General features: G+C 54.6%; 9 protein-coding genes and 1 non-coding gene across 10 annotated transcripts; 6 read left to right on the top strand and 4 right to left on the bottom strand.

The window, feature by feature from the left end:
• Positions 1–150: 150 nt before the first annotated feature.
• On the top strand, positions 151–1,804 carry CAOG_00830 (ribosomal protein S3). Its single transcript, XM_004365644.2, has 2 exons — positions 151–203; positions 921–1,804. The coding sequence occupies exons 1-2, from the start codon at positions 171–173 to the stop codon at positions 1,644–1,646; spliced, it is 759 nt and encodes a 252-aa protein (XP_004365701.1). The 5' UTR covers positions 151–170; the 3' UTR covers positions 1,647–1,804.
• A 454-nt stretch (positions 1,805–2,258) lies between these two features.
• On the top strand, positions 2,259–4,908 carry CAOG_00829 (hypothetical protein; the record flags this gene model as incomplete). Its single annotated transcript, XM_004365643.2, has 4 exons — positions 2,259–2,362; positions 3,256–3,331; positions 3,549–3,665; positions 3,766–4,908. The coding sequence occupies 4 exons, from the start codon at positions 2,259–2,261 to the stop codon at positions 4,906–4,908; spliced, it is 1,440 nt and encodes a 479-aa protein (XP_004365700.2).
• Positions 4,909–5,406: 498 nt separating this feature from the next.
• Positions 5,407–8,856, bottom strand: CAOG_00828 (casein kinase). Its single transcript, XM_004365642.2, has one exon. It carries the CDS (start codon positions 8,683–8,685, stop codon positions 5,839–5,841), a length of 2,847 nt encoding a protein of 948 aa, XP_004365699.2. The 5' UTR covers positions 8,686–8,856; the 3' UTR covers positions 5,407–5,838.
• A 99-nt stretch (positions 8,857–8,955) lies between these two features.
• Positions 8,956–12,095, bottom strand: CAOG_00827 (hypothetical protein; the record flags this gene model as incomplete). The annotated part of the gene is made up of 8 exons (XM_004365641.2): positions 8,956–9,452; positions 9,570–9,684; positions 9,784–10,138; positions 10,314–10,881; positions 11,049–11,065; positions 11,193–11,350; positions 11,571–11,662; positions 12,026–12,095. 8 exons carry the CDS (start codon positions 12,093–12,095, stop codon positions 8,956–8,958), a joined length of 1,872 nt encoding a protein of 623 aa, XP_004365698.1.
• Positions 12,096–12,785: 690 nt separating this feature from the next.
• On the top strand, positions 12,786–12,859 carry CAOG_09316. The gene has a single exon. It is a non-coding gene; the product is annotated as a tRNA-Ile (tRNA).
• A 197-nt stretch (positions 12,860–13,056) lies between these two features.
• CAOG_00826 (hypothetical protein) lies at positions 13,057–14,721 on the top strand (the record flags this gene model as incomplete). The annotated part of the gene is made up of 2 exons (XM_004365640.2): positions 13,057–14,528; positions 14,634–14,721. 2 exons carry the CDS (start codon positions 13,057–13,059, stop codon positions 14,719–14,721), a joined length of 1,560 nt encoding a protein of 519 aa, XP_004365697.2.
• A 311-nt stretch (positions 14,722–15,032) lies between these two features.
• On the bottom strand, positions 15,033–16,191 carry CAOG_00825 (folate-sensitive fragile site protein Fra10Ac1). Its single transcript, XM_004365639.2, has one exon. The coding sequence runs from the start codon at positions 16,127–16,129 to the stop codon at positions 15,122–15,124; it is 1,008 nt and encodes a 335-aa protein (XP_004365696.2). The 5' UTR covers positions 16,130–16,191; the 3' UTR covers positions 15,033–15,121.
• A 103-nt stretch (positions 16,192–16,294) lies between these two features.
• On the top strand, positions 16,295–17,687 carry CAOG_00824 (hypothetical protein). Its single transcript, XM_004365638.2, has one exon. It carries the CDS (start codon positions 16,355–16,357, stop codon positions 17,633–17,635), a length of 1,281 nt encoding a protein of 426 aa, XP_004365695.1. The 5' UTR covers positions 16,295–16,354; the 3' UTR covers positions 17,636–17,687.
• An 85-nt stretch (positions 17,688–17,772) lies between these two features.
• Positions 17,773–18,569, top strand: CAOG_00823 (hypothetical protein). Its single transcript, XM_004365637.2, has 3 exons — positions 17,773–17,915; positions 18,122–18,240; positions 18,421–18,569. Exons 1-3 carry the CDS (start codon positions 17,816–17,818, stop codon positions 18,481–18,483), a joined length of 282 nt encoding a protein of 93 aa, XP_004365694.1. The 5' UTR covers positions 17,773–17,815; the 3' UTR covers positions 18,484–18,569.
• A 31-nt stretch (positions 18,570–18,600) lies between these two features.
• Positions 18,601–21,319, bottom strand: CAOG_00822 (serine/threonine-protein kinase cst-1). The gene is made up of 3 exons (XM_004365636.2): positions 20,841–21,319; positions 19,193–20,468; positions 18,601–19,013 (listed from the first exon to the last, which is right to left on the bottom strand). The coding sequence occupies exons 1-3, from the start codon at positions 21,233–21,235 to the stop codon at positions 18,714–18,716; spliced, it is 1,971 nt and encodes a 656-aa protein (XP_004365693.2). The 5' UTR covers positions 21,236–21,319; the 3' UTR covers positions 18,601–18,713.
• Positions 21,320–21,483: the final 164 nt, after the last annotated feature.

Here is a 21,483-nt window from a genome sequence, read left to right as displayed (position 1 = left end):
ACTTTCGGCTTGTTTTTGGCTTGTTTTTGTTTGTGTTTGCTTCTGCTGCTGTGATGGCCATTTTCTTCTAGATTTCCTGTACAAATTACTGGTCGCTTGTTGGTGGCGAATAAGACGACAGTCGACTAAATCGGGCTTGCTCTCTCTCTTACATTTTTCAACTCAGAATCATGTCGACTACTCCTATGTCCAAGAAGCGCAAGGTAGGCAACCTGGCCCGTCACCCGCGACCCTCGATCCAGTTTTCAACGTTCAGAATGAGTAGGGCGTGAGAAGGCGAGGAGCAGGGCAGGGCAAGGCAACAGGCGACGAAGATGAGAGAGTCGAGAGAGAGCGTCGAGAGAGAATTTCACTCGTTCGCTTGGACCGACGCTGGATCGACACGTAGTTGCAGTGCCGACATTACTTGGTTGCGTTGGGGTCTTATTTGGGGGGAAGGCCGAGGAGGGGGGGTTGTTGAGCAGACCGAGCAGCTTGAACAACCAATGTCGAAGTCCGACCTGCTCTGCCCTTCCAAAGCGCCTCCTTCGACGCGACTCTTGACCCTGTCGGTCCATTGTACCCCCTCTCCCCTGGCACGCCATCCGTTGGTCCATGCAATTTCCTATCGGATTGTGTGGTGTGGCAGGCCTTCGCACGAGATGATGTCGGTGGTGTAGGGATGCACGGGAGCGATGATTCGGCTTTTTTTTAATGCTTTTTTTTTGTGTGTTGGCGGCTTTTTTTTTTGCTTTCCCCCCCCCCCTCTCCACCCACTGGAGTTTTCTCCTCTTTGTCTGTTTCGGCATGTGGTGAAAACAAGCTTCCTCACAGCATTCACCCCTCCCATTCTTTGAGGCTGCCGTGTCTTTGAATCTTTTGCTCACTCCGCCTTCCCGTTTCCTCACTCACCCCTAACCCTCCCTCGTTGCACTATTTAGTTCGTCACCGACGGTGTCTTCCGCGCTGAGCTCAACGAGTTCCTCACCCGCGAGCTCGCTGAGGAGGGCTACTCTGGCGTCGAGGTCCGCGTCACCCCCACCCGCACTGAGATCATCATCCGTGCCACCCGCACCCAGAACGTGCTCGGCGAGAAGGGCCGCCGCATTCGCGAGCTGACCTCCGTCGTCCAGAAGCGCTTTGGCTTCCCCGAGAACTCTGTCGAGCTCTACGCCGAGAAGGTCGCCAACCGCGGCCTCTGCGCTATTGCCCAGGCTGAGTCCCTCCGTTACAAGCTCCTCGGTGGCCTCGCCGTCCGCCGTGCCTGCTACGGTGTTCTCCGCTTCATCATGGAGAGCGGTGCTAAGGGCGTTGAGGTTGTCGTCTCTGGCAAGCTCCGTGGTCAGCGTGCCAAGGCCATGAAGTTCCAGGATGGTTTCATGGTCCACTCTGGTTTCCCCACCACCTACTACATCGACCGTGCCGTCCGACACGTTCTTCTCCGTCAGGGCGTTCTCGGCCTGAAGGTCAAGATCATGCTCGCCCAGGACCCCACTGGCCGCGCTGGTCCCAAGACCCCCCTCCCCGACATTGTCACCATCCTCGAGCCCAAGGATGAGGCCCTCCCCTCTGCCCCTTCCTCCGAGAACAAGAAGACTGAGCAGCCCGCTGCCCAGGCTCCCGCCCAGGCTGCCCCCGCTGCCGAGCCCGTTCAGGCATCTGCTTAAACAGATTGTTTGATTTTGGTTGTCCTTGGTTCCTTTTGTCTGTTTTGATCGCTGCAAAACCCTTGCCGCTATTCCAACCAGCTGCGTGCTCTTTTGTCATTGCGATTAGCTGTCCTCGATTGTAGAGAAAGGAATATGATACAATCGTCCATTCACTATGCTCTTCATGATTCTGAACAATGTTTTTTGGGGGTTTTTTACATCAACTTGACGCAACTGGAAGACACATTCTCCAGCTCTTCGTCAGAGCCGACGACAAATGACGACTCGAAGGAGAACAGCAGCAGTCTCGATTCGTCGTTCGAGTGTTATGAACAAGACGCCAAGCTTGCTACTGTCGATGATAGCAAAGCGCAGTACACTGACGATGTCGATGAGGACCAGTGGACTGACTGGGACGATGAAATCGAGCCATACACGCAACTGCAAGTGTTTCGCATCGAATCGCGTTCTTTGGCCACCCCATCGCGCACCTCAACTCGAATTGAAAACGCTTTCATCGATTTTTGTCAATCCCTATCTTGCCGTTTTGGGTGTTGAGTTGGAGAACAGTCGTTTTTTACAATTGCCTTTTCACTTTTTGTCTCTCATTTTCTGGTTTTTCTGGCGATCATGAACCCTGCTTCGGAAAGCGATGGCGGCGCTGCCAACGATGCTCTCAGCGATGTTCCTCACGGTGGTAACACGCTTGAAGAGACCGCTGACCCTGAATCCTGGTGAGTGCGTTGGCGGCTTTGGTTGAAGGCGCGAAAAAAAAAAAAGAAGCGCGGTGTCTCCCTCCTTCCCTCGGGAGCAGCGATCCACCGCTTCCCCTCCCCCCAGCGCCCAAACCGACAAACGCTGTTGACTAAATGCACTATGCTCTATCCTGGAGGGATGTCCGCAGTGTGTTGTTGGCAGTGAATCTGTCCTTTGTTTCAAAACACTTGTTCCAAAACATGAATTCGCGTTCATCTTGGTTGCATGCCATTTTTTTGTCGTTTTTGGTTCCTTTTTTTGTTGGTTTGTTTGTTTGTTTTTCAACCCACTCCTGGGAGACGTCGAGACGAGACTCCAATGCGTTGATGTGATGTCATTGGCATTGCGTTGCGATTGTTAATGGTTCTTGCTCGCCGTTGGAATCGACGGTCGGCAGGAGGGGATGGCGAAAAGAGATGCTGGAAATGGGATGAAACCCATGATGCAGTGATGAGATGCGTGGATGAATGGCCTTCTCTGTCTGTCCATGACAGAATGGCGTGTTGCTGATTGATGTTGTTGGGTGTCGCTATGGCGCAAGGGTTGTGCGATGCGCTGTTGGGCTTCGCCTTTGTTTTCTTGATTGTGGTTTTTGTTTTTGGGGTTTTTTCTGCTTTCCTTTTCTCTTTCCTTCCAGTAATCCCGTTGCTCTGTTGACCCTTTTGGTTTTGATTTTGTTTTTCGTTCGTTTTTCTTTTTGTTTTTGCGTTGGGGGGGGGGCGAAGGAGGGGCAGAGGGAGAGGACGGGACGAGGTTGGAAGTTGTTGTTTGTTCCTCGTTTCTTGGTTGGTGTTTCGTATTCGAGAACGCGACTAATCGCACAAAATGCTTGAATGTGTCACAAACTCTGTTCTGGCTACGCATCATACAGGATTCTGGCAGAGATTGACCAATTGCGGGAGGAAATGGGCAACATGGAGAAACGCCTGGCAGCGCAAATCAAAGACGTGCAGAGAAAGTGGACGCCATAGAGGAACGCCTTACAGCGCAAATCAAAGAAGGGCAGAAAGTCAATGATGAACTGCAGACGAAGGGCTCGTCGTTCATATCCTGCGTGAAGTTAGTTTCACTCGAGGAGGCGTTCAAAATCGTTGTCGCGCTTCTGCAGGCGGTAAGACTACCACTAATAGCCTGTTGCAGTTGGTGTTCATACGCTCATGGCAGTCTATCGTAATTCCTTCGCTTGGCGACCCTTACTTTTACCAGAATGACCAGAGCGCAAGTGTGTTCCAGCTCAACATCGCTCAGAGCCACACTCGCGAGATCGCCAATTGGCTCTACGTAAGTCAACGCAACACGTTGAAAGTTGTGAGGGCGATCGTTGTCCGCACAGTCCAGCTTACCGTTGCTTGCGTGTTCTTTACTATTGAACCTGCGACAGGACTCTGGCTACTTTCTGCGTTTCATGTACGAAGTCATCTCAGTGGTCGCAAAGTTACCTGCGGTGGGAACTTTGCTGAAGCAGGAGGAACTTGCAGCTCTGTTCAAGGAGGCCGAGTCAAAGGCTAATGCCTTGTTCGGCGAGATGGCAAAGCCCGGCTCTCCTTCTACGCTCAACTGGTGGGCGAACATCAAGTCAAGTCTCGGAGAGGCTCGCGGGCTGTTCTCGGACCTCGTGGATCAACCTGCCCTCAAGGCAAAGCTGCGCATCATTTGGTCTGACTTTGACAATTGCGACAGCCAGGCCGCCGTCTTTGCGAGGCTGCTTTGCGAGGCTGCAAAGTTGTTCCAGGACATGTGCGGCATTGCTACCAACTCTGCCATTCCGCCGCCGTTGTCTCCTAAGCTTCGCGACATGCTCTGCGGCAAGCTCGGTCTCCTGGTTGTCGTCAGCATCTACACTCGCTTGAAGCCGACGCTCGATCTGCATTTGGGCGAAGTGGAGTTCGATGCCATGGCACCGCTTGATAGCCTTGTGCAGCCTCGTGTTGGGGTGCAACTGGTGGAGATCAAGACGAGTGCATATCGACGCGAGGCTGCTCAGAGACGGTTGCTGATTCACTCGGCACTGTTCGTTGCGCTCTTCCAGCTGATGCCGCGGCAGAAGAAGGAGACACAGACCCCAATTCACATTAAGGGGTTCGTCTACACGTCTGGATTCCTCGAGCTAGATGAGCACTACGATGAAAAGGCCAAGAAAGTGCTCCGTGAAGCCTTCAAGACCAAGGTGTTTGGGGACGCGAGGACGAAGACTGACCCAGAGCTGTCGTTCGCCATCTTCCCTCTGATTAAGCGCAAGCCCGCGATACCCTCCTGGGCCTCTGTTATATTTGATGCTTCCTCGACCTCCGCTAGGTCTGCTCCTGGCAATACTCCGGTCGCGGCTCCTGTTCAGGGTGCCGATGCTGTTGCTGCTGCTGGTGCTGCCGGTGTTGCTGCTGCTGGTGCTACTGCTGCTGCTGGTGCTACTGTTGCTGCTGCTGCTGGTGGTGCTACTGCTGCTGGTGGAGCGAGCACGTCGAACTCAGTGACCTCGAGCGAGCGTGAAGAAGTGTCCGACGACGACACTCCTCGCCAGCTTTGACTCGACGTCCCACACATGCTGCATCGGAAGCGAGCACGTGAAGTAGTTGAGACCACTTTGTGCTTCCTGTTGCCTGTCTTGCTCGCTCTGTACCGCTCTTTGCCTTCGTGCACCAACTGAACGTCTCTTTTGCCCGCGGCCGATCTGTGCTTCGCATGGATGGCGATTCAGTTGTTGATGTTGATGTTGATGTTGTTGTTGTTGTTGATGATGATGATGTTGTTGTTGCTGTTGATGTTGTTGTTCTTCCTCCCTGCTGTCTCCCTATCGCATTGCTTGTGCCTCGCATTTGTTGTTTGCCAAGCCCTACCACTCAAAAACAAAAAAAAAATAAACTCGTGTCGTGTCTTAGTGGCTCGGAAAGTGAAATCAGGACTTGTGGTGCGTGATTTACAGCGCATTGCTCACCAATGCACTACAAAAGACAAGGTGCTTGTGATTGCAATTACTAAGCATGCTGGCATGACAGGGAGTAGGACAGATACTGTCGTAAAAAGCCCAACCGCGTTGCACAAGCTTCGTTGAACCGATCAAGATTTACTTTTTGCACATTGTCACGATAAACGAAACACACACACAAGTTGCAAACGAACGCCATGCGGCAAGCCCAGCGAGAAGATCTGCAGATTTGAAAGCAAGCAAAGAACGCAACGAACTCCATGCAGGAAAAGAAAGACATTTCAAAAAGAAAAAGTGTTGCAGTGCGTCGAATGCAAAACTGACTAAAGTCGAGACAAAAGAAAGCCAAGGAAAATCGAGAGAAGGGGGGAGAGACAGAAAAACAAACATCAAACAATACTCATCACCAAAGAATCCAGCCTTTTTGTTGACCTGCTCGTTTCCGTGGTGATGATTGGGAGTGGATGTGCGCCCGTTGTTGTTGTTGTGGCCTGGTGTCTGGAACCTCCACACACGGGTCTCTGTGACGTTTTAACGAGAGACAATGCTGGCGGGTGACGGTCTTTGGCTCGACCCCGCAATCATTTCTGGGCGGCACGAACAGGGGTTGACGGACGGCACCGGAGAGAAGTTGCCGGGAACCGAGTGATCGCCTTGCATGGACTCCAGCAGCTGCTCCAAGTGGCGATAGTCGGGAGCATCTTCAAAGTTGAGTTGCAAAAGATGCTCAGCAAACAGCGTCAGCTCGATTGGAAGCCCAACACACAGGCGACGCCTGCGGCAGCCAGTTGCAACATAGCTGGCAGTTGACGGATGCAGGCTGATCGAATTGCGAGAACCTGGAGCCCTCGAGTCGCCCACAGAGGCTGCAACAACAGCGTCGGCGGCTTCTGCAGTTGTCACCGAAACACTTCCTGTCGCGCCGTCGGGATGGGTCGTGAAACCGCCCTCGACCATGCCAAGATCGATTGAACCATAGCTGCTTCGGCGGGGCATCGTTGTGGTCGGCAAGTCCATGGCAGTGGATGAGCCCGCCGTGCGCACGCCGCCGCAATCGTTGCAGTGCAAGTCGGACACTGTGCGACGGGGCGCACGATTCACCGAAGCGGCCACTTGCGCAGCCAGCATTTCCATGTGCGACCGGGCAGAGCAAAGATCGTTGGGTGAGTAACGAGAATGGAGCGGGGCATGCACATTGTGGTGGGAATGTCGGGTTGCTTTGGACGTGCCATGGCTGGTGCCGTGCTCGGCGTCCTCGTCGTCCTCGTCGTCAGTCCCAGTGCTGACTGTTGTTGTTGCGTCGCCATCCTCGAGCAGCAGAGTTTCGACTTTCATTTTGCCAACTGCGTCGCGGTCTTCAACGTTCTTCCACGGCAATTCGCCAGCGATGAGCTCAATCAGCACATACAGCAATGACCACAGATCGTCACGTCGACCGAGGTCCTGTTGCATGTGCGCATGAACGGACGCGTACCGCCGCGTGCCACGGAAGGGAGCTTGATCGCGCATTTCGTTGTGGCGCCCAGTTTCCGGATCAAGGTACACCTTGGCAATGCCAAAGTCAAACAAGATCACTTGTGCACCCTGCACTCCAGGCTTGGTCGAGCGCGCAAAGGCAAAGTTGGATGGCTTGATGTCACGGTGAAGCACCCCGCGCGAGTGCACCTCTTCGATGGCAGAGAGCATCTGCAGCCCATAGCCGGCGGCCTGCGGGATGGGAAGGCGGCGGTCTGGAGCAGTGTGGCGAATGTCACGGAGATTGATTCCGAGCAGCTCCAGGACCATGAATGCATGCGAAGAGCGAGTTGGCAGGGTCAGATCGACGTGACCATGGCCGTACAGTTTGGGAATGCACGACAGGCCCTTCAGGCGTTTGTACACGGACACTTCGTGACGCAGCGACTGGTTGCCCATCCCAGGAGCCATCCCCGTGCCAGGGCGTTTGCCCGTGCCGAGGGTGTCAATCTTGAGCGCCACGCTCAGGTGCATGCCGCACGCTGAAACGCGATCTGGGCACTCCCAGGTCTCAACCAGCGCGTCGGTGGCGGTGCTGGCCGTCGCGACGCTGGTTCCAGCAGAAATGGCTGCAACCGTCTTGGCGTCCCATTTCGGAATATGCCACAGCGCCTCGAGCACTTGCCCAAATGCTCCAGCGCCGAGGCGCGATGTGGCCGCAAACCGGGGCGCCATCTGCTCCAGAATGAGCGCAAGGTCTGGGAACTCGCGTCGCCATTCTTCGATGGAAAGAGTCAGTGAAGCTGGGTCGGGACCAGGACGCAATGCTTGACTGGGGTTGGGCTCTGCTGCCTCCTCCTCGGCGTCGGGAGGACCTGAGGAGCGACGGTTGGTCATCTTGGTGTCCGACAGCTGTGCAGCTGTTGCTTTCGCACTGGTGGTGGAGTGTGACATTCCAGCACTTGCCGTAGCTCGGTTGCTGATTGCAGCAGATGCGGTGACGAGGCGTTCATCTTCAGCGACGAGCTGCATCCGTTCGAGTTCTCCCTCGACAGCGGCCACGCCGCCCTGCACGCGTGCTCGAGCCATGCCGGTCATTCCGGGCCCCGTAGTTGCAGCCCGCGTTGTGGAGATGGGCGTGTTGGAAAAAGACGAGTGGTCTGGCACGGGAATGTTGTTCTCATCGGCGTCGTCGCCAATTGCCAAAGGCCAGCTGCGGCGTTGATCTTGGCCGGGTGCGGTGCACGCGTGGGCGGGGTTGCTGCCGTGCACGCTGACTGGGCGAATGCGACGAGCCACATCCTTCGTGTTGGAGCTGCTGCGTGTGCTGCTGGGCACGGCCGCCGATGAGACGTTGGAATCGGAGGAAGTAGTAGCCGATGATGCCATTCTTCTCGGGCCATTCTCGAGGGACGTAGGCGTGCATGCCAAACCACCACCAGCACCGCGGGCGACCACGCCCTCACCCTCATTCCCACGTCGCGACGACGTGGTGGGTGCGACATTGGATGCAGCTGCAGTCGAGTCGAGTCGAGCCGCAGCAGTAGCAGCAGCAGCAGCAGCATCGGAGGATCGTGGTGGCATGGAATCGTGGCGATAGTCTGGGTCCATGCCAGAACCGGCTTCGTTTTCCTCTTTGTCGTTGTCGTCTTCTGCCTCTTCTTTGGCATTTTGTTCGGCAAAGTTCGTCGCGTCGAACGCATGTTGCTTTTGGAGAGGAGCTGAGGCCGAAACACGAGCGTTCGATGGCGCCAGTGCCGACATGCCGCAAGGATCACAAGTGGAGGGCGGATCGGTGCGAGTCAAAATCGAGGAGGTGGTGGCGGCAAAACTCAGACTTGGTGCTGCCGGCGGGTGGTTGCCTCCAGCGGACAAGGTGCTGTCGCCAACCATCCCGTCTGCGTGATCATTGTTTAGCAACATTGCCGAGACGGTTGTTTGATTTTTTTGTGTGTGTGTGTGTGTGTGTGTTTGTTTGTTTTGTGTGTGTCTTCCTTGTTGAATTCGAAGCAGGGATGTGCTTGTTCGTGGAGCGAGTAAGCAAACGCAAGCAGGGATGGAAATAAAAACAAAAGAATGGACTGTATTCGAACGCAGAAAAGAGGAATAGAACAAAAGAGGAAGAAAGGAAGAAGCAAAAAAAAAAACCCAAAAATAAAAAAAGCAAAAATAACAAGTCCGATATGGTGGTTTCTACGACTTGACAGTCGAAAACTCCCACACACGTTGCGAGTTGCCGTGCTCCAGGTTGGATAAAACAGTGTCAACATGCCAAACAGCACTATACGATGCAACAAAGGCTAGAAAGAGTAAAGTAAAGCAGATGATGAAGAGAAGCGGGAGAACGGGGTGCGCCTGGATGTGCAAGTCGGCTTCGTCGTTCGAGGGCGCCTCCAAGAACGTGGAGCGTGCCTTTTGTGAGACTGGCATCCGAGACATTGAAGGATTGCGGGAGTGTCCGAACGTGCCCGGCTGCGGCGTAGCCGGCACAGACAGGAGCGCCGTGGTGGATGGAGCTTTCGTCGTGAGGGCCAAGCCGGATTTCAATGGGAGAGATTGCTGCTTCTCAGACTCTGTCCTTGACTGAGTGTCGACCGACGACGCAGCCCGTGCGGCCGCCGATGGCTGTGGAAGGTCTTCAGTGGAAGTGGACGAGACGGCCGCGCTTGGTCGCTCCACATTCTCGAGTTCTGCCATCACAATGACAACAGCAAAAGCAAAAATCAATCCAGGCAATCGGATGCGTGAGACATGAAGCCCGTCGAGTAAAAACGCACGGGGGGTGCAGAGCAGCTGGCGTGCTTTACCACTTTCATCGACAGTAGTGGTTTTGGTGCGAACGCGCTTCCACTTTCGACGGCGTACAAAAGTTTGGGGCTTGGATTGGGGACTCCAGGTACTGTCCCACCAGCTAAACGCATACTGTAAACAGGCAGCAATTCAATCAATGAAAAATCCTAAGTGTGTTGAAAACTCCAACAACAACAACAGTTGTCGCATAACGTTCGATGCTTTCCGTACCGACCAGCCCTCGTTGTCAGTTGCATCGGTCTTTTCAAATTCCCAAGTGGAACTTGTCCATTGCCATGAGTCGTCTGGGAGCACAATCGCATCCTTTCCACCAATGACATTCGAATCGTCTTCGAGACTCCATTCGCCTCGTTGGTCCATCTTGGGAATGAGCCACTTCACCGAATAGGCGCCAAACAAGCCGCTGCGCTGATTTTCATAAACAATGTCAGTCTCTTCGAGCTTGATGGTGCGAATCCGTGACGGCTGAGTCTCAGAAACGTCAACGACCGGTACAGGTGGAGGGACTCCATTTGCGGCAAGAGTGCGAGCTTTGAACTCTCGCAAGTCTTTCATCTCCTTCAGACTGTCGGCCGTTTGGTGAGTGTGTTGTAGCGAGAAAAAAAAACAAGGATACGGATATGAGTTGTCAGTGATTGTTTTGCTCCACCAACAAACCAACGAAAAAAAAAAAAAAAAAAAAAAAGGCCTAACCGCAATCCAACATCCCTCCATCACTCATGCCAGTCAACGGCTCTTACTATTCGAGCAACTCGTTTCGTTTCGCGTCGTAGGCCTTGTTCAGGTGCTCGACGCGGCCGTGAGACCGAACCAGCGCTACCTCGACTTGCTGCAACTCTGCGGTGAGTCGCTCGACTTCCTTGGATTCGTTTTTGCGCAGCTTTTCAAGCTCCTTCTCCATTTTGGCCTTGTGAGTGGTGACTCGCGATAGCTGTTCTTTGAAGTCAAACAATTTGCCATTCAGCTCGTTAATTTTCGCCCTGTAGGCTTCTTCCGGCGAGGTTATGCTTGAATCGAACGCGTCCTGCAGGTCAAACAAGCTGGGTTGGTCGGAAAGGTGCATGGTGGACGACCGACTCTTTGTATCGCTGGAGTAGCTCGAGTTGTCGTCTGAATCGGGATGCGAGTCCTCCGAAATGGAAGTTGATCCACTAACTCCTCGAGCAGTGGGTGATCGGATGTTGGTCGGTTCGCCCGGTACTGATTCAGGGGACTCGTGTGACTGGCTCGCGAGACGTTTGGAGGGAGAGGTCGGAGTTGAATTGGGAGCAGAGTTTGTGGCGGCGGGTATCTGACCGATTGCCTCGACTGCATGAGGGAAAAATAATCAAACAATTCAAAAATAAATAATAAGCAGAGGCACCAACCATGAGTCAGCATGTATTGGTTTTGGCAAAGAACGAGCGAGAGCATGGGTTTATCATACCTTCGGAATTGGTCAACGCGCGTGTTCGAACCCATTTTCGACGCCGTACATAAGTTGCTGCGCCGACTGTTGGCATCCAGCCAGTATTCCAATTGATTGCATACTATTTCAATGTTGTAGCAGAGGTATTAGTCTGAGCTGACAGCAAAGATTCATGAGCGGGGTGGCATGCTTAGGTCTGCCTCGTGCTTACCTCCCATCCTTCCGCGTCACAGTCGCGACCTGTTGTGCATATTGTCCATGGCGTTTTCCATTCCCAGTTGACGCCGGGCAAATGAATGTCTTCTTTGCAGGGCTTTGGCGCGCCATTCTGTTCGCTCCACGCTGGGCGTTCTGGCGGCAGTAGCCATTCTGTGCGTCAGAGACCAAGATTCAAGCGGCGAATGCAGTCAGATCAATTGAGACTGGTTGCGGTGATTCGTGTGTGGCTTTGGTTTGGTGGACGGATTGAAGGCGCCGCATTGCCGATGCGATGGCGTGATGATGCTGATGACTGCAGTCACCGAGTCGCGCTTGATGGCTTTGATCCGACTCCCCGCGCCCCCCTTTTCGCTCCCCGACGTCAACCAACATCTTCAAGTGTGTGATGGCACCAGTGTGCACTTGCTGCTTGCGATGATGCACTGGCGACAGAATCCCAAGGATCGCCGGGGTGAACGTCGGCTAACGCAAAAAGCGGAGCAATAAAATCGAGTCTCCTTTCGGCTTGACGTTTTTTCCCCACACACACACACAGGCGCAAAGCTCAAGCTTTCAGCCACTTGTGGTCTCGGTGAGTAGAGTGCGTCTGTGCTCCGAGTAACGTAGACGATGCTGCTCGGCAACACTTTGACGTCGCCGAGCAGAGAGCAACGGAGGCGCGGGGGGAAAAAAAGGCGGTGCAAAAGCCGACGTTCACACGCTCGCTCTCAGTCTCTCTCTCCCCCGTGGATGCGTGTGCGTAGAGCAGTGGGCTGTGCTGCATGAGCATGGAAGCATTGTCCGTGCGGTGGAAGCCTCAGGACACAAGAGAGTTTTGCGACGTACTGGTAGCGAATTTGCCAAACAAGCCGCTTCGCTGGTTCTCCCAGACTTCTTCAACGACAACTTGTGCCATGACGACTGCGTGTGAGATGGAGTTGGCTTGGTTTTTCTGTTGTTGGTATTTATAAAAATAAATAGCCAATATCAAGTGTGGAGTTCCCAAGCTCGAAAAAGGCTGGTTTGTTTGGCTTGTTTTTTGTAGAGTTTACGGTGGTGTGTCTTACACTGAATGTGCATCCATGTAGACAAGCTCCTTTCGCGCTGCTGTCGCATGTATGTCGTTGTAAATATCAATTTGTATCTGTAGGCCTTGAATCGCGATGGCGAGAGTGGCTCGGGCGGGAAAAAAACGTGCCTTCGTTGTGAACGCAGCGTTGGACGAAATCATCGTGATCAAGCCCATCTGCGACCCTTGCCGGCACAGAAACTGTCAGGACCCGCAGGCTCTGCGGTCCCGACTGGGTCGTTCTTTGCTAAGAAGACTCGGCGTTGATGTCTTTGTATTGTTTGTTTGCATGCATTTGGAATTGCAGTTCAGTCTGCAAAGTGAAATAAAACACTTTACAACAACATTGCCTGGCTAACCCTACCAAGGTCTTACAGAAACCTCGATTCCTATGACATACAGTGCGAATGGCACAGAAATCACACAGCAATCAGGGCGTGGATTCAAAGATGCTAATGGGTGCTTTGGCTTCCACCCGTAAATCGCTCTTGTACCCTTCAGCCCAGTAGACTCACAAGCGCAGTTGAGAAGCGCCTAGCTCGATTGGCACAGTTGGTTAGCGCGTGGTGCTAATAACGCCACGGTCGCAGGTTCGATCCCTGCATCGAGCAAGCTTTCTTTTTTTGCTTTTGGGATTTTTGTACTTTTTTTTTTTTTCTTTGTTGTTTGTTTGCTTCCTCTTCCATTCTTTTCCTTTCAACCACACTCTGGTAGTAACAGAACGATATCCAACCATCTTGCTTTTTTTTTTTTTTGTTTCTTGAAACGGTGCGCACTCTCCTTTGCTCAGAATTAACAGCAACAGGAAATGTCAAAGCCGGTCGCTGGCGACGCGCCAGACCGCGGCGGATCGAGACACAGGGGCAATGCCAGTGGCGCCCACAAGTCTCCCGCGTCGGGTGGCCCACGGGGAGGAGGAGGGCCAGGCGGGCGGTCGGGTGGCGCCAAACACGATGGCAGCGAGCCGCTCACGACACCGATCGTGCTTGCCAAGCCGACCAGCAGCAGCAGCGTCCATGCTGCTCAACCTGCTGCTGCTGCTGCAACATCTGCTACAACGACCGCGCCAACGCGAGTTCTGGTGACCAAGTCGAGTCACTCGTCGTCGTCGGCGAGCTCCACAAGCGAGGGCCAGGCAAGCTCAACCTCTGCCGCATCGTCATCCTCTGCTCCGGGGCCGTCGTCGTCTGGATCGTCACATCACAACCACATTGCCTCGATTTGCACCTGGCACATGATTGGCCGCGCAGCTGTCGGCGGTCCGCTGGAGCTCTTACCGCCTCCCGCCACTGTGCAGTCAAGCAGCTTCCAACCCGTCCATTCCATTCTGCTCAATTCGGACGTCAGCAACTATCACGTCGTCGGCGTGCTGGGGCGCTCGGGTGTTGGCAAGTCCTCGCTCATGAACGCCGTTGCCGTTGTTCTGGGTCGACCTGCCACTCTGCTTCAGTCCCCCATCACCCCGGCCACCGCAGAGGTCGCAGCTGCCATTAGTGCAACCGCACCGTTTGCGACGTGGAAGTACAAGTCGTCCCGACGCACTGTCGGGGCTGCGCCAAGCGATGCGCTGAAACCACCCGCGCCACGCCAGCCCGCGACACACTTGGCAACCTCTGGCATTCACACGCATATGGTTGGGCCGGTTCGCACCATTCTCATGGACACACAGCCCATGCTTCACTTTTCCAACTGCAGCACCAACAACAGCGGCGCCACCGTCACGCATGACTTGGCAGAAACATTGAACGTGGGATTGTTCCTGCTATCCACCTGTCATACCATCGTTCTCGTGTGCGACGATGTAGTCGCAGACGCCAGCCTCCTTCGCCTGCTCAAAACGCTAGTCATGTTGCGACCTGCTTGCACCCCGACCGAGAGCGTTTGGAGGCCTGCCTCCGCGGGTCGCGAAGATGCGCCCTCCGAACAAGGCCCGCCGTTGCCACCTGGAAAGGAGTATCGAACGCTATCCGCCGTCATTGTACTGAATGCCGAGCGGTGGAGCAACAACGCAGTCCATCTTGCAGCGCAACTGAGCCTGTTCCACGAGCTCATTGCGCACGTCGCTCCCGTCGTCGCGCATAGTCTTGATCTTTCCGCTGACCGAATTGTTGTCAAAACGAGCACCAATCACTGGCGGGACGTTGCTGAAGGCGTCGTTGCCCACGTTGCTGAAGGCGTCGTTGCCCACTTCCGCCAATCCAGTCCGATTCGACCTCCAATCATTGCTCCTCTCGATCCGCCTGCGACCAGTCAATTGCTCCGTGTGACTGAAAGGGAGTGGTAAGCAGGCCGCCGCGTGCGTGCGTTTTGCGTGCAGTGTGTGTGTGTGTGTGTGTGTGTGTGTGTGTGTTGTGTGTGTGTGTGTGTGTGTGTCTTCACTGACAGGCTGCGACATGTTGGCCATTCGTGGAAATCTATTTGCACGAGCCCCGCACTTGCCGACTACCTTGAAGTGTTGCGGCTGACGACATGAGCCAAAACTGCAATGTTCGAGCATCTGCAACATTCTTGTCAACGTCCCTTGCAAACACCACCACCGGGCGCCAGTTTCGACAATTTCCACACTCCTGCAACGTGGGAGAATGTCTTGCTTTCAAACAAGTCACTGCGTCGGTCACACGATATCCAACTGTGCAAGTCAACATGTACTTGCTGTATCGTTGTGAGCGAGCACTATTGCGAAAGCCCTACCTACCGTCTGTTTCAAGAGCATCAAGCGATCGCTGCTGTGCGGAACCTCTCCGTTTGAGCGACAGCAGCCTTTTCATTGCTTCAACCAAACCGTCACCGAGCGAAACGCTTTTATTCATGTGGGTTGTCGTAGAAATAAATACATTGGACAATGCGACTCAAAAACAAGGCTTGAAACGCTGCTAGTGAAATACACTGGCAAAGTAGCTGTCAATGTTGGCTGCAGCCTCTTCTCGATCATCCTGCTGAACTGCCGGCGCTTTGCTCCAGATATCCGCGCCACTAGCAGCACTCTCTTCGGGGCTGTCAGTGGCTGCTGCAGCAGCAGTCTCGCCGTCCTGCCCTTCCTCCTTCTTGTCTTCCTCATCTGTGTGCTCGAGACGTGCTTTTCGCCGGCGTCGATGTGATTTTTGGCCCGTGTCTGCCAGCGGAGCATCATCGTCCAAATCGCTATCATCACTTTCGCTTCGCCGACGCCGGTGTCTCCGTTTCGCGGAGTGGTGGTCGGCTGACAACGACGACGACGACGACGACCTGCTTTCGACTGCTTGGTTGCTGTCATGGCGTCGGGGTCGTGCCGGGTTGAAGCTTTGCATCTCGTGCCATGCATCTTCGTCCAGCCTGTCTGGCGACCTGGCTCGCTTGGATTGCTTGCGATAGTTGAGCATGTCCGAGCAGCCGCCACACAGTCGCAGCTTGACGAGCGCGTTGCGGACTTCGCCCTTCTCCTCGTATCGAAAGTTGACTTCCCAGGTATACAAGCGGCCTGATCCAGCATCTCCCACTGGAGCTCCGGCACGGGTATGCGTCGTCACAGTAGTACTATTAGCAGCAGCAGTAGTAGGCATCGTAGTCGTAGTAGTAGTAGTAGTTGTAGCAGGCGTCGTCGCGCACTTGAGATTGCCACACGAGAACTGGCCTCGGCCTTGAAGCACCTCGCGCTCAGTGCGCCATCGCAGGGCAATCCGGCCTTCCTTGTAGAAGCGCAAGTCTGCGAGGCAGTACTCCTTGAAGAGTCGATCGTAGAAGCGGGCGGCCAGTCGCTGCTCCCATGCAATCCGCGCCGTCATCACTCCTTCAGCAGCACCAGTCGAAGCTGAAGCAGCAGCTGCAGCGCCAGTTGAAGCAAGCCGGTCATCATCGCGCCAGATGAAGCGGTGCTGGCGTTTGACTGCGTCAAGATCGCTCATGCCAACAAGCGAGCGGGCTCAAAAGAGTGAGTGAGACAGAGAGTGAAAGATAGAGAGACTGAACGACTGAGACAGACAATCTGAGCAACAAAAAACCCCCCAGTTCAGTTTCGCTTTGATCATCCTCATCATGATGATTCATTCTGCTCATCGCCACTTCTTATTCTTAACCAGTACAACAGTCTTACTGTAGTTCTTCTTCAGCCCGAAATCCATCTCAATCCAATGCAACCGGCTGCAGCGACGCTGGGGAAGCGCGAGGCCGCCGTGCACGCGCGCCAACGCGTCTTGTCGCACTCGCAGCAGCTGCGTGGCCGTGGCATGGAGGTCGACAGCTTGTCTGCCATGACTGCGGTCGACCACGGCCGCCAGGTGCTCGACAGCGTGCGACGGAGACGCGAACTCCGCACGCAAACGTACACGCAGCTCGTCAACGACGGAACAGTCGCTCCTGTCGCGCCCAAGCGGCGGCGTGGCGCTGGTCTGATGCACGCGTCTGCCAGTCCTGGGATGGGGATGGGGATTGGGATGGGCGGCGGCTCGGGCGGCGGCGCAGCACACATGTCGATGCTGGACGGCGGCGACTTGATGCTGGGCGCGCTGCCGAGGTGTCCCATCTGCGATCAAGTGCTGCGAGGCGACATGGACAGGATAAACGCACACATTGACAAGTGTCTCGGCCAGCCGCGCGAGGCAGGCAATGCCGCTGCCGCTGCTGCCGCTGATACCAACGCGAACAGTGGTGGTGCGGCCATGGCACGCCTGGACGCCCTCGACGCGGCTGCTGAAACGAGCAATGGCAATGCTTTTGACACATACGAATGGTGCGGGCAGACTCGGGTCCGCGCAACCGCGCTTTTGGCCCAAAACCAGGGCGCTTTGCACATTCTGAGCTCGTCTGCACCGCCACCACCATCGTCAGCCGCGTCAGGCGCTCATCCACTGCACTCTGGATCGGGACTTTACGCGTCAACGACTGGCACTGGCACCGAGATGGATGTTAACGACCAGGACGAGGATGAGGATTTGGATGTCGACCAAGACGATAGCGCCGTCTACGGCACTGCACAATTCACAGAGCACGATCTTGAAATGGTGAACACGGCAGGCACCACTGCTACATCCATGACAGATGCAAGCGGCACTACTGCCAGTGCAGCACTATCACTACCTGCACCAGCAGGGGCACCTGCCGACAGCAGTTCCGGTACAGCAGCAGCTGTGGCTGTGGCAGCCGCGGGCAGCGAGCAAGCGTCCTCTGCTTCTATAGTCATGCAATCCCTGAAAGAGATGATTCGCGATCTCCAGACGCAGCTGGCCTCGTCCACAGTTGCCGCACACAAGTGCTTGATATGCATGGAGCCGTACACAAATCCCGCCGTTTCCATCAATTGTTGGCACGTGCACTGTCAACAATGCTGGCTCGCCACGCTCGGCGCCAAGAAAGTATGCCCGCAGTGCAACATAATCACGACTCCAGCGCACCTACGCCGCATCTACCTGTAGCCTTTTCAATCCTTGTTTCCCTCTCCACATAATATATATTGATTTTCTTCCCCTTTGTTGATTGTCTTTATACTTGCTTCGTCCACCCCCCATCCTCACACAATTCACTTCTATCATTTCATTCATTCATATTACGACGCTTCCAGCAGTCTCTCTTTTCCCCCCTCATCGATAGTACCAATGTTGGCTCCATCGGGACCAGCGCTTGCCAAGTTCCGTCACATTAGCATTGCGACGCGGCAGATTCCGACCGCCAAGCTGCGCGAATCGCTCATGGATCGTAAGCCAACACACACACACACACAGCAAGCCATGCCGTTCGATCGAGATCGCCGTGGAGAGGCAGAGAGGCAGAGAGGAGCGAAAGGGACAGATCTCGTCCTTCTGAAGCGCTGCTCGTCCATTGCATTGAGCGCTCGTTGGCGCGCAACAACCATCAACACGAACTGACTTGCAATGCACCAACCATCCACCATTGTAACACAGGCTCGGATCTGTGCGACGGCGCCATGCAGAAGCTCATGGTCTGCTGGAAGCAAAACAACCACTTGGACAAGCCATGCTCACAGCTGCTCGCCGAGTTCCAGACCTGCATCAACGAATTGGTGAGTGCCGAAAGTCTGCAAGTTGGTTTGGGGTGTGCATGGAGCAGTGGAGCAGGGTGGTGGTGATGCTTTCGTGCTCTGCTGCTGCATGTGCTTACTGCTTCTGAACGGTGCTCTCACTCACCTCTCAATCCAACCATCATGTCGCATTTGGGCGATTCTGTGCTTGCTTGTGGCTAGGCTGTACCAAAAGCCGAGGCTCGATCGGCTGCTCAGTTCTTCCTTCGTCACCAGAAGATGTAGTTGTTTTCGTTATGCTCAATGTACCATAGTTTTTCTGCTTCCCAGCAGCAGTTCTTTTTGTTTTGTTGAGCTCTGTCGGATTGGAGATGTGCTTGTGCTTCAAGCCACATCCAACCGGTGGTGGTTGTGAAAGTGATTTTACTGGTGGCAGCAGAAAGCGGAGCGGGGTGGATAAAATGGAACAGAACCGCAAAGCAGAAAGCAAAAACAAGCAAACAGACAACATCGAATCAAAGGATGGTGCAACACGAGCACTTGACAGTCACGCTATCGTCTTGGCGGTAAGGGATAGCTGGGCGTCCGGCGTTCAGTTTTGTGTTTTTGGCAAGCAACGGCGATCGGTCGGAACTGCCTCGGCTGGTGATAAAGCCACTCGACCGGGTACTGGGTGCATCGGAGTACACGGACGACGTCGAAAGCCGCGAGTCGACCAAAACGGCACTCGACGTGGTCTCGGTTGTGTAGGCCCGGATGCGCTTGGGAGCTGGGAACGTTGATAGGGCGTGCCGAGATGCGCTCGCATTCAAGCGCTAGTTCAAACAGCATCAACAGCACCCGAAGGAAGTAGTGAGCAGATATAGCAACACACAACAACAACAAACAACAACAACAACAACAACAACAACAGCAACAGCAAGAGCAAAAAAAATAAAATAAAATCCGAGTAACATCCATTTGCAAAAACTGCAAAACGACTCCCGCCGCTTACCGAATCGTCCGCCAATGAACTCGTCTGACTCTCATTGTTGTTGTCAGTGGGGGCTCCCTCATAGTCCTGGACAACGTCGGAAGACAACGGGTCACCGCCATTGATGGCGTCTCGCGTCGACTTGAACGAGTTGAGCCGCTTGAGCATCACCGTGCCGTCACAGCGCGCGTGGGCGACAAAACTGTGAGTCTCCATTTGAGACGAGGCAGGCCGTTCCTGGGCATTCTTCTCAAGACACTGCGCCACAAAGTCTTCAAACGCGGACGACCAGCGCTTCGATGGCCGCCGCAGCCACAAATCCTGCTCATTCCCAGCGGTTGGTTGATCGATCTGCATGTACTCGGCCGAAGTCGGGCTGATTCCAGCCTCGCTCATCAGCTTTGCCGTCTTCGGATCGTCAGACTTGACTCGCTGTGCAGAGCGCTTTTGGAGCTTTTGTTGCTTGGCTGCCTCACGGGCAGCGTTTTTGCGCAGTCGCTCAACGTCGGCTAGCTTTGCGGCTGGCTGCTCGAGAATGTGCCGCACAGCAGTCATTGGGCGCAGTTCGGAATACGGCGGCTGGCCTTCGGCAAGCTCAATGCACGAAATGCCAAGCGACCACACATCCACACGATGGTCGTATGCAACGTTGCGGCCTTGCAGCACTTCCGGAGCCATGTACAGCTTGCTCCCAGCCGCGGGCTCCCAGACCTCGGATGCATCTGGACTGGTTTCGGCACCACCAGTCCCGTTGCTGGCGTTTTGCGATCGGCGATGCACCGCAATCATCTTTGAGACGCCAAAGTCGGCCAGTTGAATGACACCCGATGCAGCAATGAGAATGTTCGTGGGCTTGATGTCCAGATGCCAAATGCGCTTGCCGTGCAGGTAGACAAGGCCATGCAGCGCCGACGCGGCAATCGCGGCAATGTGCTTTTCCGCGAGCGGCTTGCATTGATCGAGGTCTTTGACATTCCCCACGCAACAATCCATCAGCAACCACATGTGCTTGGACGAGCGGAAACAGCCATAGTAGCTGATAATGTTGGCGTGTCGGCACTGTTTCAGAATGTTGAGCTCGTTCTCCAACTCTGCCGTCAGCAGGTCTGACGAGACCGCGGCTGCGGCTGCGGCGGCTACTGTGGACGGACTGTGACGCGACGACGAAACTGGGCTGCCCGGCATGCTGGACAACGGAGACAGCGAGTTTGTCCCTGCTGGTTGTCGCGAAACCAACTTGACGGCAAACACTCCTCCGCTGCGGCGATCCACCGCTCGATAGACCGATCCAAACGACCTTAGCCAAAAAGTGAAAAACAAAACCAACAGAACCAGAAGTACACACACAATAAAAGCACATTAGCTATTCACATGCACAATCACCAAGGCTTCAACAGTCAGGTGGGGGATGGTCACGATCGCCGTTTCGGTCCCGACTCATTCTCTCAATCCCTCAAATCCACCACCGTCGACGCCGCCCAAGCCCCCACGCTGCGATGAGCTCTGAATGGCCGCAATGAGCCGCACAAGACACGCAAGCGAATGATGCGGCGTCTCGGCCCTTTCTATTGTTGTTTTGCGTAGTTGTTTGGCTCAGTTTGGCAAAACACAATCCCGCCGCCGCCACTGGTCAATCGCACAGCCAGCCATCATTGTTGTTGTTTCGTACCCTTCGCCAATCTTGGAGACGAGCTGGAAAATGTCGAGGGGCTCAGCGCCCGTCCATTCGAGGTCGAGCGAGAGCGACAGGTGGCGCTTGACGTTGGTGGGTCCGCTGATGGAGAGCGGCTGCGACACGGCTGCTGCTGCATCGGACGCAGATGGCGCTGGCATTGGGACGTCGCGGGGCGGCGGTGGCACGGATGCAGGACCCACTCCTGCTTGTTGTTGCTGCTGCTGTGCTTGTTGTTGTAGTTGCTGCTGTGCTTGCTGTTGGGGTGCGTCATGTGGACGCAGCCCGGTGATCGCAGTGCCACTGCTGCTGCCACTGCTGCTGCTGCTCCTGTCACGCTGCTGCTGCTGCTGTTGCTGCTCTTCCTTTGAGCTCTTTTTCTTCTTGGCCATAGTGGATTGGGCTGTGGTGCGATTGCGATGATGTTTGGGGTTTGTCTTTCTTGTTTTGCTCTTTTGGATTGACAAGTGGAAAAGTCGAAAAAAAAAAAAGAAAAAAAGAGTGAAACACTTGTCGTTCTCATGGCTGTTTTTGCTTGTGGATTTTCACTCGTATGAGCACAGCATGTTGAACCGATCAGAGCATTGGATTACAATTGACCATGTTCGAAGAGAGCGAGAGAGCGCAAGAATGACGAGAG

Source organism: Capsaspora owczarzaki (genome assembly GCF_000151315.2).
Source record: "Capsaspora owczarzaki ATCC 30864 unplaced genomic scaffold supercont2.1, whole genome shotgun sequence".
Lineage (NCBI taxonomy): Eukaryota > Filasterea > Ministeriida > Capsasporidae > Capsaspora > Capsaspora owczarzaki.
The sequence above is the reverse complement of the archived record's forward strand: the minus strand, read 5'-3'. Positions and strand labels throughout refer to the sequence as shown.

Excerpts from the sequence above, each read along its gene's own strand:
- CAOG_00830 (XM_004365644.2), top strand. The coding sequence starts at position 171 with ATGTCGACTACTCCTATGTCCAAGAAGCGCAAG. Across the intron at positions 204-920 it reads CTATGTCCAAGAAGCGCAAG|TTCGTCACCGACGGTGTCTT; the intron begins GTAGGCAACCTG and ends TGCACTATTTAG.
- CAOG_00828 (XM_004365642.2), bottom strand. The coding sequence starts at position 8,685 with ATGTTGCTAAACAATGATCACGCAGACGGGATGGTTGGCGACAGCACC.
- CAOG_00825 (XM_004365639.2), bottom strand. The coding sequence starts at position 16,129 with ATGAGCGATCTTGACGCAGTCAAACGCCAGCACCGCTTCATCTGGCGC.
- CAOG_00824 (XM_004365638.2), top strand. The coding sequence starts at position 16,355 with ATGCAACCGGCTGCAGCGACGCTGGGGAAGCGCGAGGCCGCCGTGCAC.
- CAOG_00823 (XM_004365637.2), top strand. The coding sequence starts at position 17,816 with ATGTTGGCTCCATCGGGACCAGCGCTTGCCAAGTTCCGTCACATTAGC. Across the intron at positions 17,916-18,121 it reads GCGCGAATCGCTCATGGATC|GCTCGGATCTGTGCGACGGC; the intron begins GTAAGCCAACAC and ends ATTGTAACACAG. Across the intron at positions 18,241-18,420 it reads AGACCTGCATCAACGAATTG|GCTGTACCAAAAGCCGAGGC; the intron begins GTGAGTGCCGAA and ends GCTTGTGGCTAG.
- CAOG_00822 (XM_004365636.2), bottom strand. The coding sequence starts at position 21,235 with ATGGCCAAGAAGAAAAAGAGCTCAAAGGAAGAGCAGCAACAGCAGCAG. Across the intron at positions 20,469-20,840 it reads GTCTCCAAGATTGGCGAAGG|GTCGTTTGGATCGGTCTATC; the intron begins GTACGAAACAAC and ends TTTTTGGCTAAG. Across the intron at positions 19,014-19,192 it reads GTTCATTGGCGGACGATTCG|CGCTTGAATGCGAGCGCATC; the intron begins GTAAGCGGCGGG and ends TGTTTGAACTAG.